Source organism: Rutidosis leptorrhynchoides, chromosome 1 (genome assembly GCF_046630445.1).
Source record: "Rutidosis leptorrhynchoides isolate AG116_Rl617_1_P2 chromosome 1, CSIRO_AGI_Rlap_v1, whole genome shotgun sequence".
NCBI classification, from domain to species: Eukaryota; Viridiplantae; Streptophyta; class Magnoliopsida; order Asterales; family Asteraceae; genus Rutidosis; species Rutidosis leptorrhynchoides.
In genome coordinates, this window is record NC_092333.1 from 246,884,577 (window position 1) to 246,908,006 (window position 23,430).

At 36.1% G+C, this 23,430-nt stretch overlaps 2 protein-coding genes across 2 annotated transcripts; one reads left to right on the forward strand and one right to left on the reverse strand.

Annotated features, from left to right (window-relative positions):
* Window positions 1–1,959: 1,959 nt before the first annotated feature.
* Window positions 1,960–10,045, forward strand: LOC139896475 (uncharacterized). Its single transcript, XM_071879118.1, has 18 exons — window positions 1,960–2,040; window positions 2,141–2,251; window positions 2,378–2,434; window positions 2,672–2,745; window positions 2,831–2,930; window positions 3,138–3,211; window positions 5,995–6,095; window positions 6,195–6,298; window positions 6,395–6,448; window positions 6,527–6,582; window positions 6,681–6,719; window positions 7,056–7,197; window positions 7,312–7,496; window positions 7,609–7,676; window positions 7,814–7,886; window positions 7,993–8,054; window positions 8,148–9,351; window positions 9,457–10,045. Exons 1-18 carry the CDS (start codon window positions 1,960–1,962, stop codon window positions 9,713–9,715), a joined length of 2,844 nt encoding a protein of 947 aa, XP_071735219.1. The 3' UTR covers window positions 9,716–10,045.
* Window positions 10,046–13,836: 3,791 nt separating this feature from the next.
* Window positions 13,837–18,536, reverse strand: LOC139886542 (uncharacterized). Its single transcript, XM_071870380.1, has 3 exons — window positions 18,412–18,536; window positions 14,359–18,177; window positions 13,837–14,127 (listed from the first exon to the last, which is right to left on the reverse strand). The coding sequence occupies exon 2, from the start codon at window positions 18,158–18,160 to the stop codon at window positions 14,360–14,362; it is 3,801 nt and encodes a 1,266-aa protein (XP_071726481.1). The 5' UTR covers window positions 18,161–18,177; window positions 18,412–18,536; the 3' UTR covers window positions 13,837–14,127; window position 14,359.
* Between the last annotated feature and the right edge of the window lie 4,894 nt (window positions 18,537–23,430).

The following is a 23,430-nucleotide window of genomic DNA, read 5'->3' on the forward strand; positions in this document are numbered from 1 at the left end:
TTAGAGCTAGAAAGATATATTTTTTCTTTTTCAATCAACAAATTCGACGAGTCATCAGATGCCTGTTACATAAAATAAATCAGCATGTAAACAATAGTATATACATCTAGTAAAACAAAACATCTAAAAAAAACCTAATAAAACCTAATAAGTAAAGTTATTTGAAAGACAACTATAAATATAAATTGAATACATATAATAATAATAAATTGAATATAAAGGTAAAGAACTTTTCCCTGTCCTACTATTCCTGCATGTTTGAGTGTTTGACAAAACTCCAACATACACATCTCATCATACGTGTATCAAATTCATATTAATATATTATTTATAATTTTATAATTTTATAATATTAATTAAAACGGAGTACTAATATTAATTGTATTCATTGTAGCAATAAATAAGATGTTAGAACATACCTATGTATTCATTGTATTAATTTGTTAGTTTCTTTGAGCTTTTGTTGTTTTTGTTTTTTGTGTTCGTGTTTGTAGAGGTGTTTGTGTTGTTTGGCCTCGGTGCCTATGTTTGTATCCTTGTTCCGAGTCTTCATTTTTTTGATGAAGGTCTCGTGTTTTATAAAAGTTTCGGTTTTTTTTGCCCAAAAAAAAAAAAAAAAGTATTCATTGTAGCAAAATACCAAAGAAGATGAGAATTGAAGCGGCCGTATGTATGTTTGTGAATATAGGTTTTATCACTAGGGTAATTAAAAGGTTTATATCTAATTAAGGCTAGTAAGGGTAAAATAGACAAAATACATATTTTAGTGGTGTATGGTAAAAGTTTAGTGGTGTAAAGATCACCACCCATAGATATAGGGTGATAACAACCGAATTCTCATTTATTCCACTTCACACAATAAATTTCATATAATACTAATGATCATCACAAAGATAAATAATCAACAAAATACTATTTTACTTTCAATACAAATAATATCAATAATAAAGACTTTTTTTAATTTTAATTGTATCATAAACATAATCGATAATCAATATCGCTATTAAAGTTTTCAAATAAACATACAGAGTCATAAATATATCTACTTCTGTTATAACAATAATATCAACAATAATAAAGAATTTTTTTATTTTAATTGTATCATAAACATAATAAATAATCAGTATCAGTACTAAAGTTTTCAAATAAACGTAGGAACTCGTAAATCTACTTCTACTATCTACTATTACATCTGTCCCACTACAAATTTTACTTAATTTTTGCACAAAGTTTTAAAAAATTTTACTAACATCATTCTCTATCAATCAGAAATTTTTTCTCTTCAGAATAACATTTTCTGATAACATTTTCTGATTGATCGAAACATCAAGAGGCCACTTGAAATAGGACATTTCAAAATAAAAAGGTGGACAAGGTATAATACGAGTAATAAATAAATATAAATAAATGGGGGATGATTCTCACACACACTTTTTTGATCCTCACACACCTATTTTAACCTTTTACTTTTCTAATAATACTCAATTGGTGTGTGAGGATCAAAAAAGTGTGTGTGAGAATCATCCCCAAAAAAACAGATGGCTGAAGTTGCCCATAGTGGTTGATAGGTGTAACATCCTCCGTCGTCGGTCATTCAACCCAATTTTTCTTTTTACTTCATCACCTCCTTATTTGATTTCACTTTTTTTTTTTTTTTTAATATTTTTTATTATTATTTTTTTTTAATTTTATGTTATCTTAAAAAAGTTGTTTAAATTCATTTTCAATTGAAGTCGGCTTACTGTCTTCACACACATAATTGCGATCCAGCTTTTAGGATTCAACTGCTAATTTACACCTGCTACCTCAACTTTAGGGTTTAGTTCACGAAATTAGGTTTCGTGCTTTCGATTTTGACATTTGTTTGGAGTTCAATCCACTCATTTTACGAGTTTATATTCGAAAGGATCTGAGATAATTTTTTTATTTTCAAAAATACAAAATTATAGCTTATAAGAAATGATTAGTGGAAATATATTTCATTTTAGAAAGAATTCATGGCCTGCTGAGGAATATATTAACCGGACTACTCGGCAACTGGTGAGTTAATTTAATATTTAATATTTAGATTTGAGATTTGATATTATTATTATTGTTGTTTTATTATCTCAATTTTTTGTTGATTTATTTTTTAATGTAGCTTGATTTTGATGGTGGTGCACCTCCTGAACAAGCATGGAGAAGAAAGTTGAACACTCATGCCAATATTCTCAAAGAATTCAGTATTACTTTTATGGAAGCATTAAAAATGGTGAGTTATTGTTTTTTATATTCATGTTTATCATTACAAAAGAATTCAGTATTACTTTTATATATTCATATTCATGTTTATGTTTATTATTACAAAATAAGTAGTGTTTATAAATGTTGATTGCAGATTCGGCTAGGGATACGATTATGGTCGTATGTTAGAGAAGAGGCCTCTCATGGAAGGGTAACTCTTTTAACTATGTTACTCTTGTGCATTATATGTGTATTTTGATAATTAAATTAGGATAGGATTCATGACTATAGACTATAGTATGATACCAAACAATCGGAATCAAGTAACCGATTGTGATTGTACTTAAACTTGCTGTAATAGAAATTAGTAAATGTATGTAAGTAATTATGGTTTAAGGATATGTGAATTGGATTCGGTTATGTATGATTTTGAGATTGATATGTGCAGAGAGCACCTATCGATCCTTTTAATCGTGAAGGCAAACCGTTAGCATCTCAAGGAGTTCCACTTGGTGGCATGGGGTAAGTTGGAAGGAAAAATCAATAATTTTGCATTCTGCTAATTAATCATTTTGAGAATGTTTTTGATTTAATTTTTTGTTTTCAGGAGTGGCAGCATAACGCGAGGTTTTAGAGGAGAATTCAGGCAATTTCAAATTCTGCCGGGTACATGTGAGGCCTCCCCTGTCATGGCCAATCAGTTCTCTGTAAAGCTCTATTTATAATTATACCTTTATTACTTATTTCATTACATTCTGTGTACCATGCGAGTGTATGGTTATTTAGAGCACTTATATTAAGGATGTTATGTAAACTAGTGGGTTGCAGGAAAATAAAATTTTTGATGTTATTTGGATATCTGATCAACATAAGGTTGGATCTTATTAATTCTAAGTTTTTATAAATGGACGCAGATTTTTATATCGAGAGAAGGTGGCAATAAAAAATACGCTTCAGTGTTATCCCCTGGCCAACATGAAGGGATAGGGTAAGGAGATAAATCCTTGTTTGTTATGTTTGATTGAAAGCGTACTAGTCTAGTGGGTCAAAAGTTGCATATCATGTATTTGTAAATTGTAAAGGATATAAGAACTTTTAAATTTTTATATCCAAGATATTGTAATATTTCCGAAAACCAATTTGGTTTCATGCCAGGGCGCTCTTCGATGGAGGCAATTCATATTTTAAGAAGCGTTATGGAGAAGTATAGGGAGAAACAAAAGGGTCTAGAGATGGTCTTCTTAGACTTGGAAAAGGCCTATGATTGCGTACCGCGAAAGTTGATTTGGAAGACCCTTAACGTTAGGGGTATCCCAAGTAGATATATTAGAGCTATTATGGATATGTACGATGGGGCGAAGGCCTGCGTTCGGACGCCTGTGGGAAACACAGAGTATTTCCCGATAGAAGTAGGGTTGCACCAGGGATCGGCCCTTAGTCCTTTCCTTTTTGCTTTGATCCTCGACGAGCTGTATCGAGGAATACAAGAGAACATCCCTTGGTGTCTGATTTTTGCCGATGATATCGTACTTGTATCGGAAACAAAGGATGAGCTTAATAGAAGGCTAGAACAATGGAGGGAAGCCCTAGAACAAAATGGGCTACGGATCAGTAGACAAAAGACGGAATATCTTAGTTGCGAATTCGGTAGGACTGATGATGAACTTAATGTTGGAGGGAACATCAGCATTGGGGACCAGATCTTGCACCCACAAGAGTCGTTTAGATATCTAGGCTCGGTCCTCCACAAATCAGGGAGGATAGATGAGGACGTGACTCATCGTATTAAGGTAGGTTGGTTGAAGTGGAGAGCAGCGAAAGGGGTTTTGTGCGACAAGAAGATACCACTCAAATTGAAAGGAAAATTCCTTAAGGTGGCAATCAGACCTGCCATGTTGTACGGATCAGAATGTTGGCCAATGACGAAGGCCCAAGAGAGAAGGATGGAGGTGGCAGAAATGAGGATGCTTAGGTGGACGTGTGGTAAAACCATGCTAGATATGATACCAAATGGTGTGTTTAGGGAAAAACTTGGAGTCAGTAGCATCATCGACAAGCTAAGAGAAGAACGACTTCGTTGGTTTGGGCATGTGATGAGACGACCACGTATTGCCCCGGTTAGGAGAGTTGAGGCACTCACGGTAGATGGTGTAAGGAGAAGGGGTAGACCTACTCGTAGGTGGATGGATAGACTAAGACTCGACATGAGGGAGCTTTCGTTGACCGAGGACATGACTTATGATAGGGATGCGTGGAGGGCTAGAATAAGAATAGTTGAGTAGGGCTATTTTTATTATTATTATTGTTATTGTTATTGTTATTGTTATTGTTATTACTGTTATTACTGTTATTACTGCTATTACTGCTATTACTGTTATTATTCTTACTATTACAATTATTAGTATTGTTATTGTTATTATTATTATTTTTTGTATCACTATTATTAATTATTAGTGTATTAGTATTTGTATTACAAATATTTATTACTATTAATATTTATATGAACTATTATTATTACTATTATTTGTATTACTATTACTATCGTTTTTATTAGTTTTATGTATTGTTACCAATAGTATTAAATGAGTATGTTTTTGGTATCTTTGGTTTTTGGATGTATGCATGCTTGCATGGTGGTTTGTACGTATGCACGTAGGTTCTTGTATGTTTGTATGTATGTATGCATGCAGGTAGGTTTTGTAATGAAGGTGTGATGCAGTTACACACGTTTTTATATGGGAGTTTGTTTTTTATGTATGTATATTTGTAGGTAGGTATGTATGTATGCTTGTTTTTACTTGTCTGCAGGTGTGGTATATTCACTCATGTATGTATGTTTTGCTAATAGGTTTATGTAGGACTGGGTGTTTATGCTATGTATGTATGGTTGTATGTGTGGCCTTATGCATGTATGTATGTACGTAGGTATGTTTCATACTTGTACGTAGGTATGTCTCATGTATTTACGTAGGTATGTCTGGTGTGTATGTAGGTTTAGGTATGTGTGTATGTATGTACGTATGTATGCATGTATGTATGATCAAGTGATTCGCATCGCTCGGTGCATCTTGGGACCATTTTGGCTGAGGACGACTTCCCTTGCCCTAGAGCTTGGTTGGTTCCTTTTAGTTGGGTAGTTTCGGGGGTGTCTACCGTAAAGGTGCATGAGTGGTTTTTGGTTTGCTAAGGGTGGTTGGCTCTTTGCTTGCGCAACAACTTCCACCCGGCATGCCCTCAAGTTGCTGTCCACAAGGTCTTTTGGCTCTTTTATCGAGGCAACGACAAGCGTCGTTTTAGTGGCGTCTTGACTGCAGCTCAGAGCCTAAATTGATTCTTAGGCATGCTTTAAACCCCATGAAAATCTGATTCTACCATCTTCATAGCGCCTCCCCTATATTTTATTATTATTACTATTATTATTATTATTATTATTATTATTATTGTTTTTTATTTATCTTTGTATGTTTTAATTTATTTTTTAATTTCTATTTTCTAGCTAAAAAAGTCTTTTTTTAGCCGGAGGTCCTCACGGAAGCAATCTCTCTACCCTGGAGTAGAGAGGGGGATGAATTTCCTTTACCGTGGGTGGAGAATTCTCTCGACTCGTGGTAACAGAAACGACTTCTCTTCTAGTTTAGGGTAGAGGAAGGATTGTCTACACCTTACCTCCCCCATACCTCGCAGGCGCGGGATTGGGTATTGTTGTTGTTGTTGTTGTTGTTGTATATTGTAATGCAAGTTTGATTGCTTAAATGTACATATATATTTCAGGAAATGTACAGATCAAGGTTTATCATCATGGGGTTGGAATTTGAGTGGCCAACATTCAACATATCACGCATTGTTCCCACGTGCATGGACAGTTTATGATGGTATCGTCTTTGGCATTTTACTTATTAATAAACATAACATTATGTTACTTATTTCCCTTCATATAAAGTATGAACTGTTTTCTCTTTGCTTGGTATCAGGCGAACCTGACCCGGAGTTAAAAGTGTCATGTCGCCAAATTTCACCATTTTTGCCTCATAATTACCGAGATAGTAGCCTTCCCACATCTGTATTTGTTTATACGGTATACAATTTAATCACTGTCTCATGAAAATTAATTTCTTCCATTATATTACGAATTTTATATCAAAGCATCACTCTACTTTCTTTTTTTTGTCAGTTGGTTAATACAGGGAAAGAAAGGGCACAAGTCAGCCTTCTCTTAACGTGGGCCGTAAGTCGCTATTTTGAGAATTTATAACGCTCTGCTTTGAGTTATTAGATCTTCATTTTCTGTATTTGTGTTTTACAGAATTCAATTGGAGGTATATCACATCTCTCCGGGGATCATGTGAATGAGCCATTCAAGTGAGTCTATTTTACTTGATGTTCTACTATTACTCCGTACCGAATGTATAATTTAATGTTTAGTGTGTCACTAAATTTTTCTCTTTTACTATTGACAGAGGTGAAGATGGTGTGTCTGGTGTGCTTCTGCATCACAAGTAAGTCAGCCATATTTCTGTTGCACTTTTAATTTTGGGCAATTCTACGTACTCAATTGGTTTTCACATTCTGTCTATATGTGACCATTTCAACCCAATTACTTATGAATGAGCTGAATCACGCTTGTGTTTTATCTTAAATGAGTAAAAGGGGAGTGGGTTAAAGGATTTAGAAGATGGCCTTGGTCTAATTATTAAAACATAAGTTTTCTGGGTCATTCCATCCTTGTTTGAACCCGTACTAAAAGTGACTGTCTTAAGCTGTTAAGTGTTACCCAATCAGCTTGATGCACACTGCTTGATAGGCCTAAATTTATCAGTAGTTAAAATTTACAGGACATCCAGAGGTAACCATCCCGTTACATTCGCCGTAGCAGCCTGCGAAACTCAGAACGTAAATGTGACGGTTTTACCAAGTTTTGGGTTGGCAGAGGGAAGTTCGGTTACCGCTAAAGAAATGTGGGGTAAAATGGAGCAGGTACATTTAAGCATCTCATATATGTAATGTTCATGTAAATTCCACATTTTTATCATATCAATTAGGCAAGTTATTAAATATTTTATGTTTTTCGTGTTGCTGATATGCATGTAGGATGGACATTTTGATCAGAATAACTTCAATAACGGGCCAACTTCTCCTTCATCAGCTGGTGATGCAAACTGTGCTGCAGTGTCTGCTTCAACATGGGTTGAACCAAATGGGAAGTGCACTGTTGCGTTTGCAATTGCATGGTCTTCTCCAAAAGTCAAATTTATGAAGGGAAAATCGTATCACAGGTTATCTATACGTATTCCCAAGTTACAATTATACGAGAACAAGTTATTCAACAAAATTAGCCTTGGAATTTCATATTCTGTGATATAATTAACTTTTGACTGTATTATACAGACGATATACTAGATACTATGGTACTTCCCAGAGAGCAGCTGAGGATTTGGTTCATGATGCTCTAACAAGTAGGTGTAGTCTCATATTTTATATTTTATAATATTATATCATTATTTACTATTATTATTATTATATTACGATGTAATTGGTATAAGGTAGATTGTTTTTTTAATATTTGTTTGCTGCATTTTGGTACTTCGGTTAGATTACAAAAGATGGGAAGATGAGATTGAGAAATGGCAAAATCCAATTTTGAAAAATGACAAGCTGCCAGAATGGTGAGTTTTAAATTCTAGTTATTTTAAGATTTATATTTGTCTTACTCGGGTGAAATGAATATCCACTTAATTGCTCAAAGAACTGATATATTTTGATTATATACAGGTACAAATTTACGTTATTCAATGAGTTGTACTTTTTGGTAGCTGGTGGCACAATCTGGATTGGTACTGATACTGAATGAACACAACCTAATTAATTTTATAAGGTTTCACTTATGTAGTTTGTAATTAGTATTTAACGACTTCTATTTTCCTTAGATACACAACTACCAGCAGCTGATTTCGTGCAAAATCAAGAGCAAAAACCTAAGATAACATATGACACTGATCATGGTCATGATGACACCACCGACAATGGTTTTGCATACGATGAAGAAAGTTCTATCACGGTTTCTAGTGAAGACGAGCTTGATGTGGAAGCCAGAAAACGTTTTTCCAATCAAAATGATGATAATGAAGACGTTGGCAGCTTTCTATATTTAGAAGGCGTTGAGTACATTATGTGGTGTACTTATGATGTTCACTTCTACGCGTCCTTTGCGCTTCTTGAACTCTTCCCGAAAATCGAACTCAGCATTCAACGGGAATTCGCACGAGCCGTTTTATTCGAAGACGAGAGAAAAGTCAAATTTTTAGCAGACGGAAAATGCGGTATTCGAAAAGTCAAAGGAGCAATCCCACATGATCTTGGAACTCATGATCCATGGCATGAAATGAACGCATACAACATACACGATACAAGCAAATGGAAAGATTTAAACCCTAAATTCGTGCTTCAAGTGTACCGAGATTTCGCTGCGACTGGCGATTTATCGTTTGGAGCCGAAGTATGGCCCGCTGTTTCTGCTGCTATGGCTTACATGGACCAGTTTGACCGAGATGAAGACTGTCTCATCGAAAACGACGGATTCCCTGATCAAACGTACGACGCATGGACGGTTCATGGTGTTAGTGCGTATTGCGGTGGTTTATGGCTAGCCGCACTGCAAGCGACGGCATCCATGGCTGCCCAACTAGGTGATACAGCCACTGCTGAAGGGTATAAGCGTAAATTCATCAAAGCAAAAACTGCTTATGAAACAAAACTATGGAACGGGTCTTACTTTAACTATGATAGTGGGTCAAGTAATAATAGTAAATCGATTCAAGCTGATCAATTAGCGGGTCAATGGTATATGGCGGCTTCGGGATTACCAAATTTGTTTGATGACGTGAAGATTCGAAGCACTTTGCAAAAGATTTATGATTTTAATGTTATGAAAGTTGGAAGTGGGCGGATGGGTGCGGTTAATGGTATGCATCCGAATGGAAAAGTTGATGAAACGTGTATGCAGTCTCGTGAGGTGTGGGCCGGGGTTACGTACGGTCTTGCGGCTACTATGATTCATGCGGGAATGGAAGAACAGGCGTTTACGACTGCTGAAGGTATATTTACGGCTGGCTGGTCAGAAGACGGTTTCGGGTAAGTATCTAAAAATCACTAATTTGGTATGTTGCTTTATATGTAAATGTACAAGTCGTTTAATGCAATATCCATTGCTAATAGGTTTGTTTTTGTTGTATGTAGATATGCTTTTCAAACACCAGAGGGATGGACGATGGATGGACATTTTCGGTCACTTGTATACATGAGGCCGCTAGCGATTTGGGGTATGCAGTGGGCATTATCCCCCGCAAAAGTAGTTTTGAATGCACCTTCGATTAACATGATGGACCGACTTCATGATTCTCCTGCTGCTGCTGTTTCGAATAATGAGACGGGAGCAAGAAAGATGGTTCACAAAGCCAAGTGCATGAGCGGTTCTGTATTCAATTGCACATGCTAACAGCACTCGTATTCGGTTAGTTTGTGCTTTCAGGGGCTAACGGATAAAACGACGTATTTTCGAGGGGATTGTTGGTGTTTTGGCAACTTACTCAGTTTAATCTAATTGATTCTTGGATAATGACATCGGTGTTGGTTAACATGAAAGCAAAATATGCATAAGCTTTGTAGACTACAAGTCAATGTTTATGTGATTCTCACTTGAGTGCGACTATGAAAGGGATGTTAAATCGGATATGGTTGTAATCATGTAAACTGTACATTCGTCCTATATTGTAAAAGCAAGAGCACATTATACTTTATAATTAAAGAAATAAAGTGGGCTTAAGGGTGGTTGTCATGTTTAGTTATTGCTTCTTTATAAAATGCTTGTATGGAATATGCGTAGGCCCTTCAGATGTCAACAGTATAACGCTTAATGAAATGAACATTATAATGAATGATTTATGTTGAACTAAAAAAAGTACACTTTCAAACTTGTGAAGTTGAGATATATTTTTGAAAACGAAGTTCATAATAATCGTATTTATGAGAAAATAATGAAATTAAAAGAATGTGCTCTCGTATTTTCTTAGAAAGGAAGCGATTAGATGATCTCGAGCTTTATTTCTGAAGTAGAAAGATCTTATTTCTTACACTTCACCTTTTTTTTTTTTTTTTTTTTAACGGCGGAAATTTTATATATAAGAAACTAGCAAGAAGCTAGAAAATTACAAAGAGCTAAGGCCACTTGCTATGGTACAACCCTTTCACTATCATTTTTCCTTCCACATCAGCGCCACATCAGCACAAACCCTTTAACATTCCTTTTGCTAAATACTCACTATCAGACTGTTTTTAACCAGGCGTCAGATTTCTCCCGTCATCCCAGTTGGCAAGTAGTTTGACGCCCTTGACGCCCCTAACGCGGCGTCAAAATTTGACGCCCCGGGCGTCAGTCGATAAGTTGAGGGATGTGTCAAAAAAATTTCAGCCAATCAGATTTCAGCACATATTTTTATATATTATTAATTAATAAATTATAAACCCAACTACTAATAATATTTTACCACATCACCCATTCATAAATTTAACCCTCAAATTTGACACTCCCCTTTATTTAACTTCATCTCTTGACCTTGCCACATCAACAAAAAGTAACTCACTTGACTTAGATGTCACCGCCACGGTTAGAAACAGTCTCATACACTCCATTTCAAACTTTAACCCATTTAAATTTATTAAATAAATATCACACATGATTTAAATTGGGACCCACACACCTCCTTTCACAATCCGTTACTACATTCACTAACAATCCTTTTCACAATGTGCTCACTATCATGGTGAGTGAGTGGCTGCCTTTAACAACCCCTTTCACATTACCATAGCATGTGGCCTAAGAAGCCAAAAGTTTCAATTTGAAACTAATTTTCTTTTGTTTTTTAGCCAATTAAAAGAGTACAATTTAATAAAGTCAAATAAACTACTCCTATTAACTGAAGTGTCACTGAAGACCACACAGTTACGATGCCGCCAAATAGTCCATAGAAGTGAAAGAAGGCATATTGCGGCTTAATCAAGCATTAAACCATATCTCAAACTCGTTCCAAGAAGAGAAAGAAGGCATATTGCGGCTTAACCAGACACTGAGTAAACGCCACAATTCCAAACTCCCTTAACACACCGGTTCAATAACAAGTAACTTAACTAATTATTGAATATTGTCATTTCAACTCATAAAATTTATTAATATTTAGATTTTGAGAAAATGGAACAATTTTTAGATGATAAACAAATATCTCTTTAACTTATAAAAATACACTAACGGAAAGATATGAGAAAATAAACGGATGTAACTACCATCTTCTCAATTTTATTAGACATTTTTTTTGTCTGCTTAAATAACGAACTATCAAAATTAAAGACAACTTCATGGATCCTAACATTAATAATCACCTCGCAAAATCTCCACTTAAAACACGAATAGTTGCGATGTTAGTTGTTAGATGTTAGTTTTTTGTGGCGTGCAATTAGTTAGTTGTAAGTTTAGTTTGTTGTTTAATTGGTTAGTTGCGATGTTTTGTTTATTGTGCGGTCAGCTCGGTCGTAGATAGCGGTTAGACTTTGTTTTCTAGTTCTGAGCCTTCCGTTTGTCGGTTGTATCTTTGTTCGGTTCGTTCATCTTTTGATGAATTATCCGTTGTTTTATAGTATTCGTTTTTTAGCCAAAAAAAAAAAAAAAAAAAAAAAAAAAAAAAAAAAACGAATATTTGTTATAGAAGTTACTAGTTTTTTTCTCTTGTTTCAATAAAATTCGCAATAGAGGTGTATTTTTAAACCATTTCTCGAGGCTTTAAAATTTGAACATTGCTAAGTTGCCTATTTTAACCTACGTTCACTTATAAAATCATATTAGGGCAAAAGAGATACTGAAGTAACAACAATGACCTCTTCAAAACATTGTGACATAGCGGTGTACATACCACCTCCCACTCTATTGACTCAACATCTTGAAACATTTTAGAGTGCAAGTCACAATAAGCATGAAAGGTGTGGTACTATAGACCATACAAGCATATGACCATAAGTAATGTGTACAATAACAAAAGAATCAACATTAACTCAGAGAACCAAACGAAGACAACCTTACATTCACGGAAAGATTAGTTCGGCAGAAGAAGAGAGAGAATGAAGAAAATTGGCTACACGTAAGAAGGAATCGAACGAAGAGAGGCCATTACCAATGTTGGTTGGACGTAGTGGTAGACAATATTGCAATTACGAGATCTCCTCTTGCCAAGGGTCGGGATTTACGGATAAGGGTGTCATTTGTCGAAAAATAAAAATCAATATAAAAATTAGGGGATGTTAGAATTTATAATTAGGGATGTTGGCCATTAATTTACAATTTTTAGTACACTATAATAGACACATTTAAAGAGTTGGGGGTTCCGGGTTACAAAGCATCCACATGCATCTCATATCTCCATCTCTGCCTCTTGCGAAGATTTTTGTAAATCGTATTCGTAGTACGTCTTAAATTGAAATGTTTCGAGATGTCTAATCGGTGAAGTTGTTACAAGGTCTTAAAAGAAGGCAAACGAGGCGTTCACCTCGGGTTCTTATAAGCTCAAAGATGATATTTGAGGATTCATAATACGGGGATGCAATTCTAAATATATTTTGGGAGGTTTTGATGTCAAGAAAAGCGGTTCATGGGCAAATGGAAATGGAAAAATGATCAAGGAGGCTTTTGCGACTTTTACCAAAATGATGATGAATATGGCCGATCAGAGTGAACCGGTTAACGCTTCTCGTATTTATTCCCGTGAGATCCCTAGTACGCCGCTCACAAACAAACATCAACAAAAGAAGAAAAAAATGATCCAAGATGCCGAGAGGGAGGTATTCGGTGTTTTTATTAAAGATATTTGAGCTCGTTGACCTCGGCTTCTCGTTGACCTTGCTAGTACGCCGCTCAAAAACAAACATCAACAAAAGAAGAAGAATTAATTGATCCAAGACGCAGAGGAGGTATTCGGCGTTTTCATTAAAGATATTTGAGCTCGTTGACCTCGACATCGTGGGCCATTGTGTCTTTGTCGTTTTAAAGTTTGGTGTCTTTGTTTGTATGTTTAAAGCGTTGCATTTTTTCCAGTTTTAGTTTTTCCAATTGTTTCGGATCTCAATTCGGTATGTTCAAGATGAAGCTCAGTATATATAGATAGTTCGCAAGTTTGCCACTTTCTAGATACGAGCCTCATCGGAGTTATCTTGTTGTATCCTTGTTGAAAACGTTTTCTATTCAAAAACGTTTTTCGTTATATAAAAGTTTTCGCTATTTTCTATAGAACAAAAATAAATAACCACCACCAACACATGCATCCCAAAAGAAGCAGTAAGCTGGTTCAGCACCAATAACCAGACATTTTTAGAGGTAAAACAACTGATGAGTTTAGTTTACTACACTACTGAAAACGCCCATATTGACCTTAAAGCATGGATATCCAAATCGACAACCATGAGATGCCAGCTTCCGAGGATCAACAATAAAGTAGGGTGCCAGCCTATCACGAGCATTTGTGCTTTAAGGGTTCCACAAAACAAAGAAATTTAGCTTCAAAGGAATGATGCATTAAACAGTAATTAAGAGAAAAGAAGTTCATTATATAAACCAGTATTTTAACTCATAGCAAGCAAAGGTCCATCCAAGAAGATCAGAGTAGTTCCAGCCATTTAAGACACCACACAACAACACGAAACTAATTAAAATGTTGACCCATTGAATAACTACTACAACTCATTCATCTTGACAGTCATTATCAATTTATCATATCTTAGTTTAAGTTTTAGCTATTTTGGGTCACACTATGATATATCAAATGTTTGTTGCCTTGAGTAGTCACGTCACTATAGACACGCATCATGTACCTGTCATCAACAAAAAACAAAAAACAAAAACCAAATCAGAAATCGCAAACAAAAAACAACCCCGGTGCTGCCAACAGCAAACATATACAAATAAAAAAAACATACACCAAATGTATCAAACTATCAATAATTCGACAAAAGTAGCAAGATAACATCCAAGGAAAGATCAAACAGACGATAATATTAAATGGCTACAACGCTATAAATAAAGATTTCAAAAGCATCAAGTACCTCAGATAAACATAGTCAGCTCGGGCCTACTGTAAACGTTCTGTCCTTCGTCTTCCAAAGTGGGATAAGCTGCCACAAGTGCATCCTGAGCGCCGATATAAAGCGAGTTGTAAATTTTCCAGTAAACTTCCCGAACCTTGCGTGCAGGATGGAACAGGCCCTGCAGACAGTAATTAAGCACAACCGCCGCACCCAATGCCACTCGCATACCCTCGATAGCTTCCATTACAGCATTTATAACATGTGGTGAAGTCTCAAAAATATTAGGCCATACATAGTTCAGTAAGTGAACCAACGCATCCTCACAGCCCAAACCAGCAACACCCAGAGCCATATGTTTAACCGCAGAGGCAGCAGTTTGTCTATGAACCAAGTCCCGGTCCATAAGAGCATCTTCAAGAAGTGGAGTCACTGCATATATGTAATCTTTCCCCATCTCACCAATGTACTCAAAAAGGAAAGATAAAGACTTGAGCACACCGTTCTGCACATTTAACTCGGGTACACGATACTCGTTCATTAAAGCGGGTAAAACAGTGAAAGGTGAACACGTTTCTGCAACGATTGCAATAGCAACGGTTGTGCAAACACGATTCTGTCTCTCTTGTACTTTGAGATTGTTTAAAAGGGTGGCCAGCACATCTTGAGGTCCTATAGCTTTTGCTATGTACCCAAACGTGTTTACAGTGGCCCGACGAATACCCTTCTTGTGGGCTTTTAGCATCTCAAGAAGCTCAAAACAGATCCTCATCCACTCACGTGCAGGAACAAACTCTGCACCACGATCAGCAATACGACCTACAAGATCGATACAGTTCTCCTGGACCTTTTCATGACGATTTTTCAAGATTGGGGTTAAACGTGGGAGTAAATCCTTTATCGGGGGAGTCATCTTGGTCATACCAATAACATTCACAATCGCTTTAAGAGCACCCAATATTGAACCCAAAACTTCAGGATATTCTTCTCCTAGATACTCATACAAAACAACCCCGAGATGCCCCATGAGTTGTTCTTCCTGGCATTGTTTCATTACGACTGCAATTCTTGAAATCAGATCTGCAGCCTGCTGTCTCACTTTCGCGCTTTTGTTGTTTAGACGCCACTTTATAGTACCACAAATTTGAGGAAGGTATGGTTTGACGCGTAGTCCAAGAGAGTTAACAACTGCACCAAACCCATTAAGCATCACATTGGCATCATCACTAGTTTGCTCCTGGAAGGCGTACAGAATACCATCAATGAGAAGCTCTTCTAAACGAGGATCAATATCAGATGCACCCAAATTTGCTACAACTTTCTCGATTGTTTCCATCACCATTCTTCTATATGGTTCGCTTTCGTCTTTCAAGTCTTCCACTATTCTGGACACAATGTCAGGAACACCAACTTTATTTGCTATCTCAACAGTAGTTTCAACAAGCTGTTTATAATTCCTGCGATCCAAAGCCATTCTTCTGACCCAAAAGTTTCTGAAAAACTCAGGAAGTATATCAGTACGAATGTAATCAGCCTCAACACCTTCAGTACTTACACACTGCTTTACAACTTTAAGCACAATTTTCTTCATTTCTTCATCTGGAGACTGGAACTCACGGATCAGTATAACCATAACTTCCTTGGTATAGTAGCTGGCATAGATTGCATCCATAAGAGGAATGATAAACCCGATCGCCTTCAAAAAAGCAGCCAAGACCTTGCCACGGTGGGACCGGATACCTTTCCATAAAGGTTTCAAAACCGAATCAAAGCTCTCAATACCATATGGTGCAGCAGCCTCAGCAAGTGCAGCCAAAGAGAGGGCTGTGATTGTTCTAACCTTTTGATTCTCATCGTTCAGACCATGTTCTATAATCTCCACAAGAGACTTCAAATGGGGTAGAACTGCACAGCCTATGAGTATAGCAATTTGCTGAACGATCTTGATACCAGTATGCCTTGCTTGCCATGATTTCTTACTTTGACATACAGCTTTTAAGAAAGGTAATAGAGCGGGGATTCCAAGTGCTGATGCAACAACACTAAAAGCTCTTGCGGTTGTATTCCTCACGTATTCATCAATGTTATCAATATCTGGACGCATTGCAGCAATCATAGTTGCTAATCCAGCTGCCTTACTGAGATTAGAAATGATTTCTCGACCCTCTACACGAGCATAATAGTCTTCATCAATCAACAATGGTTCTATGACGACTAAAATCTTATGAACATAAGGACGCACGAGCTCATCTAACTTGTAAAGTACTCTGTCAATGACCTTCACCAACAAGTGTCTTTCCTGATCCTCCAAAGTAGGTTGCATAAGCAAGGGAAGAATACGATTGAACAACGGGCCAGCACCAAGTTCACGAGCCTTATCAGTGAGCTGTCGCAAAGCTGTTTTCCTTTGTGGAGGAGTACCATTCTTAACCTTAAGCAACAATTTCATTATTTTACGCTCTTTTTGCTCGTCTGGAGACAACTCCTCTTCATCCTCTTCATTCAAAAGTGCACCAAAATACTGGTAATCCTCAGGCTTCATCATTGGCAAGCCACCTGGCATCTCTTTTGGAACATCAAACTGTTGACCCCTATTTTCTTCAGGAATTGCATACAAAGGTGTTCCTAAAGGAGTTGGGGTAGCAAGAAGCTTCCTTGCAGGAGTCCTAATAGGAATGTAAGAGGCTGGAGGTTCCAGAATCTTATACCCTTCTTGAGGAAACATCGCGTCCAATTCTTCATCTGTTAACGGTCTATTTCTTTCATCAATATCTTTCTCCCATCTAAGCAAATTATACTGCTCTGGCGTGATGGCACCGCGATTTAAGGCTCCTGGGGTGGGGGTAGCAAGTTCAATCCCACCAACAGGGGTAACACCAGGTGTATATGCAGCACCAGGTGTTGCACCACCTGGAGTAACACTTCCCATTGTCGCAGGGGTCTCATCCCACCTAGATCTCTGACGTTTAGGTGTAGGGGTTGCCATGCCCGACAACTTTGGCGTAGCATCCCAAGACATTCCAGCTGGTGTAGCACCTGGTGTGACTCCACCAGCTGGAGTAGCATCAGAATCGGCCAACCGACCAGGTGTTGGAGTTTCATCCCATCTGTTTTTCTTAGACAACGAAGGAGTTGCATCACCGATTCTCCCGGGTGTCGGTGTAGCATCCCATCTTCCAATCCCTGGAGTCGAATCTGGCATATCCCAATCAGAACCAGAACCAGTCTTTGCTTTCTTCGCTTCATTATCTTGAGACTGATCCCATCTGTTCCTTCTCTTTTGCGCAGGTTGTGAAGCTACAGGTTCTTTATCTTTTGCAGCAGCCTTATTCTCTTCCTCTTCCTTCTTCTTTCTAGCAATCACTTTCAAAGTCTCCTCTTTCTCTCTTTTCAAAGCTGCTTCTCTCATAACATCAGCATACGTTCTCGTTTCAGGTTTCGGAGTCTTATCACCGCTCGCAAAAGCATCGTGTCTCTCAGGCGAAATAACCTGATTCAGTCTCCTCCTCCTGTAATCATCCTCTCTATCAATAATCCTTTGCGATTTCTTAACCCCTAACGATTCGTCATCACCACCAAGAGGCACATTGTTTAACAAAGATCTTGGAGCAGTGTAAGAAGCTAGTTTCCTAGCAACCTCGTTATCCATAGTATCAGCAGTCTCATCATCATCATTAGCAGGAATCTCTCTGTTATAATCCTGAAACCGATTGTTTCCGTCATAAAGCTCGGTATCGAACGTAATCGAATTCGGAGCTAATGCCGCCTCCATTATTTTCCTTTCTTCCTGTGTTTTTGCAATCTCAGCATCCACTGGATCCATGCTTACTCTTCCAAAAACTGAAGAAAAATAACAACATATGTCAAATCTAGAAACAGCACATATAATAAAACGATCAACGATCAATAATATGATAAAAATAGCACAGAAATTAATAAACCCTAGCGAAATTAAGAAACGTATATATAATAAAACCTAAATGAAAACAACGAAACCCTAGAAAATTAGAAGCGTAGATATAAATAAGAATTGTAAATGTTCGTAGCTTAAATATGATGATACAAGTGAAATACCTTATCAGTGAAAGGATAAGAAAGAGCAGAATAGCAACTAGGGTTTGTAATTTTTAAGAAATATCTGAATAATGAAAACGAGAAAACTGAGAAGTCGGCGGTGGGGACTTGTATTTAGAGACGGGTTTTAAGTCGGTCTAATGGGCGGTTCCGGATGGACCTTGTTGATTCGAATCGGGTAAACGTACAAAATTACAGAAACGACAAAAGTAGTCCCTCGACTATAACATATTGTTTAATTTAGTCCGAAATAATCTGTTTTTGTATTACAAATATAAACTTCAATTTATTTTGAAAAAGTGATGAGTTTTTTTCGGTGCGGGTTACCCAGACAGTATTTTTACCATGATGTATGCGGATTAGTTGAATTAATCCTTGACTGTTTCAAATTCTTCCCTAAACACCATAGGATTTGAACTTAAAACCTTTTGTAAAAATATCATGCCCCAATCAATATAGTCTTTAACTTTGTTGTAAAATGTAAAAATGTAATGTAACTAGGTTAAGAGAATAGTAATAACAAAGAGGCTCTATAACCAACTGAGCTAACAACATTAATAGTCTTAATTCACATAGTACATATTATATACAAGACAAAGAGAGTGTTAAAAATAAATGACAAAATTGCTCATTTCATCCCTGTGTTTTTCACATTTTGCCCGTTTCATCCATGTATTTTATTTTCTGCATTTTTCATCCTTAAAAGCATTTTAAAGTCCCGATTTCATCCTTCACCCTAACGAAGGTTAACTGAGTCCGTTAAAACTATTCACATGGACTATTCACATAATCTTTAACTAATTAAACTTAAAAATCAATTCATTTTCTAATCCACATAAATATCAGTCTTTAAAATTTTTAACTTTTTCTTGAATTCATACATATTTTGTTCTGAAACATGAAATTACATTTGGACCACCTTAAATTGCACACGAATGAAAGATCACCGTTCAACAAAGGCACTTAGGTGTGAAGCTTTCGACATTGCAACCGATGGGTTCAACCCCCTATTGGTTATGATGATATTATGGAATGGAAACTATGCAAAACAGCAGGCTTTGATTTTCCCTAAGAGGTAACTATATGTGCAAACACACTTTCAGTTGTGCTAATCTTTTAATTCCTTACTGTAACAATTATTTTATTTAGCCAATTTGTAGTTAAATTTCTATATCATACTGTGTTGAAACCACGAGTTAAAAGGATACCTCTTCATATTGTATGTGAGATTGATTTTAATAAATGTAATACTTATAATAGTTTTGTGGCAATTCTTTCTTCATCCTTAAAGATGGTTGGAAATTGGAAACAGGTAGCATCAAAAGCTTAAAAACTACTTAGTACTAATTATGTATACATTGGATCCTTAATGAAGGGCTTATAAAGAAATAACAAGGAAACGAATCATATGTAAATAGTTTTAATCCAATAACAAGACAACAAATTATGTATAAAGTGGAGTTTTAAAACATAATCTTCAATATCAGTTCCAAGGTAATAAACACTTCTATGTTTTATCGTTATCAATCGTGATAAGTTATATATGAATTAAAGACATCGAGGCAAGGGAAAGGTTCAGTTATTAAGGATATAATATGCCTAATACCACAATCAAAAATCTGCAATGAAAGAATCTAGCAAGGCACTATAAGCAAAAAAAAAAAAAAAAAAAAAGAGGGACTGCAATCATAACTTTGCAGCAAGTCCAAGTTTACCCCTGATATAACCATTCCAAAAAAGAGACTGAATTTATTTTTGTAGTTTAATTAGTTGAAGATTACGTGAATAGTCCCTGTGAATAGTTTTAACGGACTCAGTTAACATTCGTTAGGGCGAGGGATGAAATTGGGACATTAAAATGCTTTTAAGGATGAAAAATGCAAAAAATAAAACGTAGGGATGAAACGCGCAAAAATTAGAAAACACAGAAACAAAATGGGCAATTTTGTCAAAATAAAACACTGTTCAGTTTTTTAATGATTTAGTATAAGGACTAAAATAATAAAAATAATAATAATTACATCAATTAATAATTATAAATCAATTTTAATATGGAATATTGAATAATATAAAGAATAAAAAAAATACACATAATGTAATGCAGGGTAACAGGTAAGAGTACTTGGAGTGGACCGTTGTCACTGAGAAAAAAGTGGAGAATCTTCAATAAAGTTGTGATATTAAAGTAACATTATTCTTTTAGAATTTGCTAGCTACAACTCTAACAGATGTCGTTAAGATGCATAAAAAACTTGTACACGGTGATTACGTTTGATTTTAATGTGACAGTTACTGAATTGTACATACTTTTTCTGCACCTATCATTTTCATTACTCCGTATCTTTTAGCTTGAATCATTATTTTCACAACAAACAAAAAAGAATAAAAGAAAAAAATTTGAAAAATCAATGTGTGCGAGAGAAAGTGATTAGAGACAATCTCCAATGCATGTAACATTGCCTGAGACATCGATCGAAAGTGGGGACTAGAGAGATACTATTATAAAAGTGTTGCAGAAATAGGACACCGTTGATAACGGTGCCCACTCCTAAAGTTCCAAGAAGTTAATAATTCAAATTCAGAGTGTTTGAGTAATACAGTACTCATACCAATACTTATTAACGATAGAATTCCTACACGTATAAATCTCGCATTCAGAGGTATTGACATTAGCACGATTGTATTGTTAAACTAAGAATTCGATATGCTAAATGTATGAATTTGATCTCTGTATTGATTTTGATATTGATTACAGATTGTATTGAATTGAAAAACATTTTTACAAGTGTTCTTTTATACAGTACAAAATGTAACAGCTATTTCTTAAAGGAGGTATGGCTCCATTTTGCTTTTGGAACCACCTTGTCATAAAAGGAAAAAGGCTGCTTTTGTATGGTGACTTGTAACCGTTGGATTCAGCTGTTTATGTACTCTTGTGATGAACTATAAAAGGAAGTGATGAAGATAACATTTTCTGATCCTAAAGTCAAATTACCTAAAATGGTAATTTGACTTTTGTTGACTTTGTAGTTGTATTCTAACACTCCCTCTCAAGTTGAATAGTGGAGTTTTCAATGTTCAACATGCCGAGAACTTCGCTGGAGAGTCTTCAATTGACTGATTTGGTAAGGATGTCGGTTAGCTGGTCTTCTGATCTGATTGATGGTAAAGAAATGATTTCACCATCTAAATTTTCTCTGATAAAATGTCTATCTATTTCAACATGTTTTGTTCGGTCATGTTGAATGGGGTTTTCTGAAATAGCGATTACTGCTTCATTGTCGTACAGGATTTGAATAGCTGTTTATGGTGGAAAACCAATCTCTGTTAGAAGCTTCTTGATCCATAAGTCATCGACTACTCCTTTAGCTATTCCTCTGAATTCTGATTCGGCACTTGAAAGGGAGACAACCTTTTGTTTCTTACTCCTCCGTGCAACTAAATTATCCCTGACATGTGTGAAGAATTCGGATGTAGATTTTCTATCCCCTTTTTCTCCAGCCCAGCTTGCATCTGTATATATTTGAGTCTTTAAATGTCTATGTCTCTTAAAAACAACTCCATGATCCGCTGTTTTCTTCAAATATCCGATGATTCTCATTACAGCTTCCATATGGTGAACCTGTGGTTGATGCATGAATTGGCTCACAACTCCAACTGCATGTGCTATATCAGGTCGAGTGTGAGCAAGATAGATGAGTTTTCCCACCATCCTTTGGTATTCCCCTTTATCAGCAAGATCAACTTCATCTTCCATGTATAGCTTCTGGTTTGAAATCATTGGAGTGTCAGCTGGTTTGCAATCAATCATACCTGTTTCTGCAAGAAAATCAAGAACATACTTATTTTGACAGATAAATATTCCCTGTTGGGATCGTAATACCTCCATCCCCAAAAAATATTTAAGTCTGCCCAAGTCTTTCATTTCAAGTTCTTTAAATAAGTTCATTTTTAAGTTAGAAATTTCCTCTCTATCATTTCCTATCATTATCATATCATCAACATAAATTATCAAGCATGTAATTAATTTTTCTCTTCTTTTAAAAAATAGAGTATGATCCGAGTTACTCTGTTTGAGATCATATTTTTTCATAAATAAAGTAAATCTCCCAAACCAAGCCCGTGGGGATTATTTTAACCCATATAAAGATTTTTTAAGTTAACAAGCTTCCCCATTTTTGAAGTTTCTGAAGAATCCTGGAGGAGCTTCCATATAGACTTCTTCTTTTAGTTCACCATGTAGAAAGGCATTCTTAACATCAAATTGGTGAAGTGGTCATTCTTCATTTGCAGCAACTGAGAAAAGAACCCTGATGGTATCAATCTTCGCAACTGGTGAGAAAGTCTCAGAATAATCTATTCCATATGTTTGAGTATATCCCTTGGCAACCAGCCGGGCTTTGTATCTTTCAATGGTACCATCTGGTTTGTATTTTATTGTAAACACCCATCGATTTTCTACTGCTTTTTTTCCTTGAGGAACGACACATTTTTTCCATGTGTCACTTTTCTTGAGTGCTTCCATTTCTTCTTCCATGGCCTTTCTCCATTTGTCAGATTTCATTGCTTGATCAACTGTAGCAGAATTGAATTTATGTGCTTCATTTGATAGATTCCCGTGTGCAATATTAGCAATTGGGTATCTGGATCTTTGAGCTTCTTTTTCTGGAGAGTATCTCTTCGGTGGTACTCCTCTGTTGGATCTTAGTGGTAGAACATATCTTTCTGTGGAATTGTTGTCAAGTGGTATATCTTGAGTTTGACTGTTTTGTTCCTCTTAAACTTCATTACTTGAGGAGACTTCATTTGGTTCAATGATAGGTGATTCGGGACAAGGATTTAGTGATTCGGGATTAGAATTTGGTGATTCTGGAATAAGATTTGGTGATTCGGGACAAGGATTTGGTGATTCGGGATTAGGATTTGGTGATTCTGGATTAGAATTTGGTGTTGGTGTTTGAATGTTACCAGGGTTAGGTATCCAGGCTATCCAACTGAGAGTGTCATTATCCTCTTTCT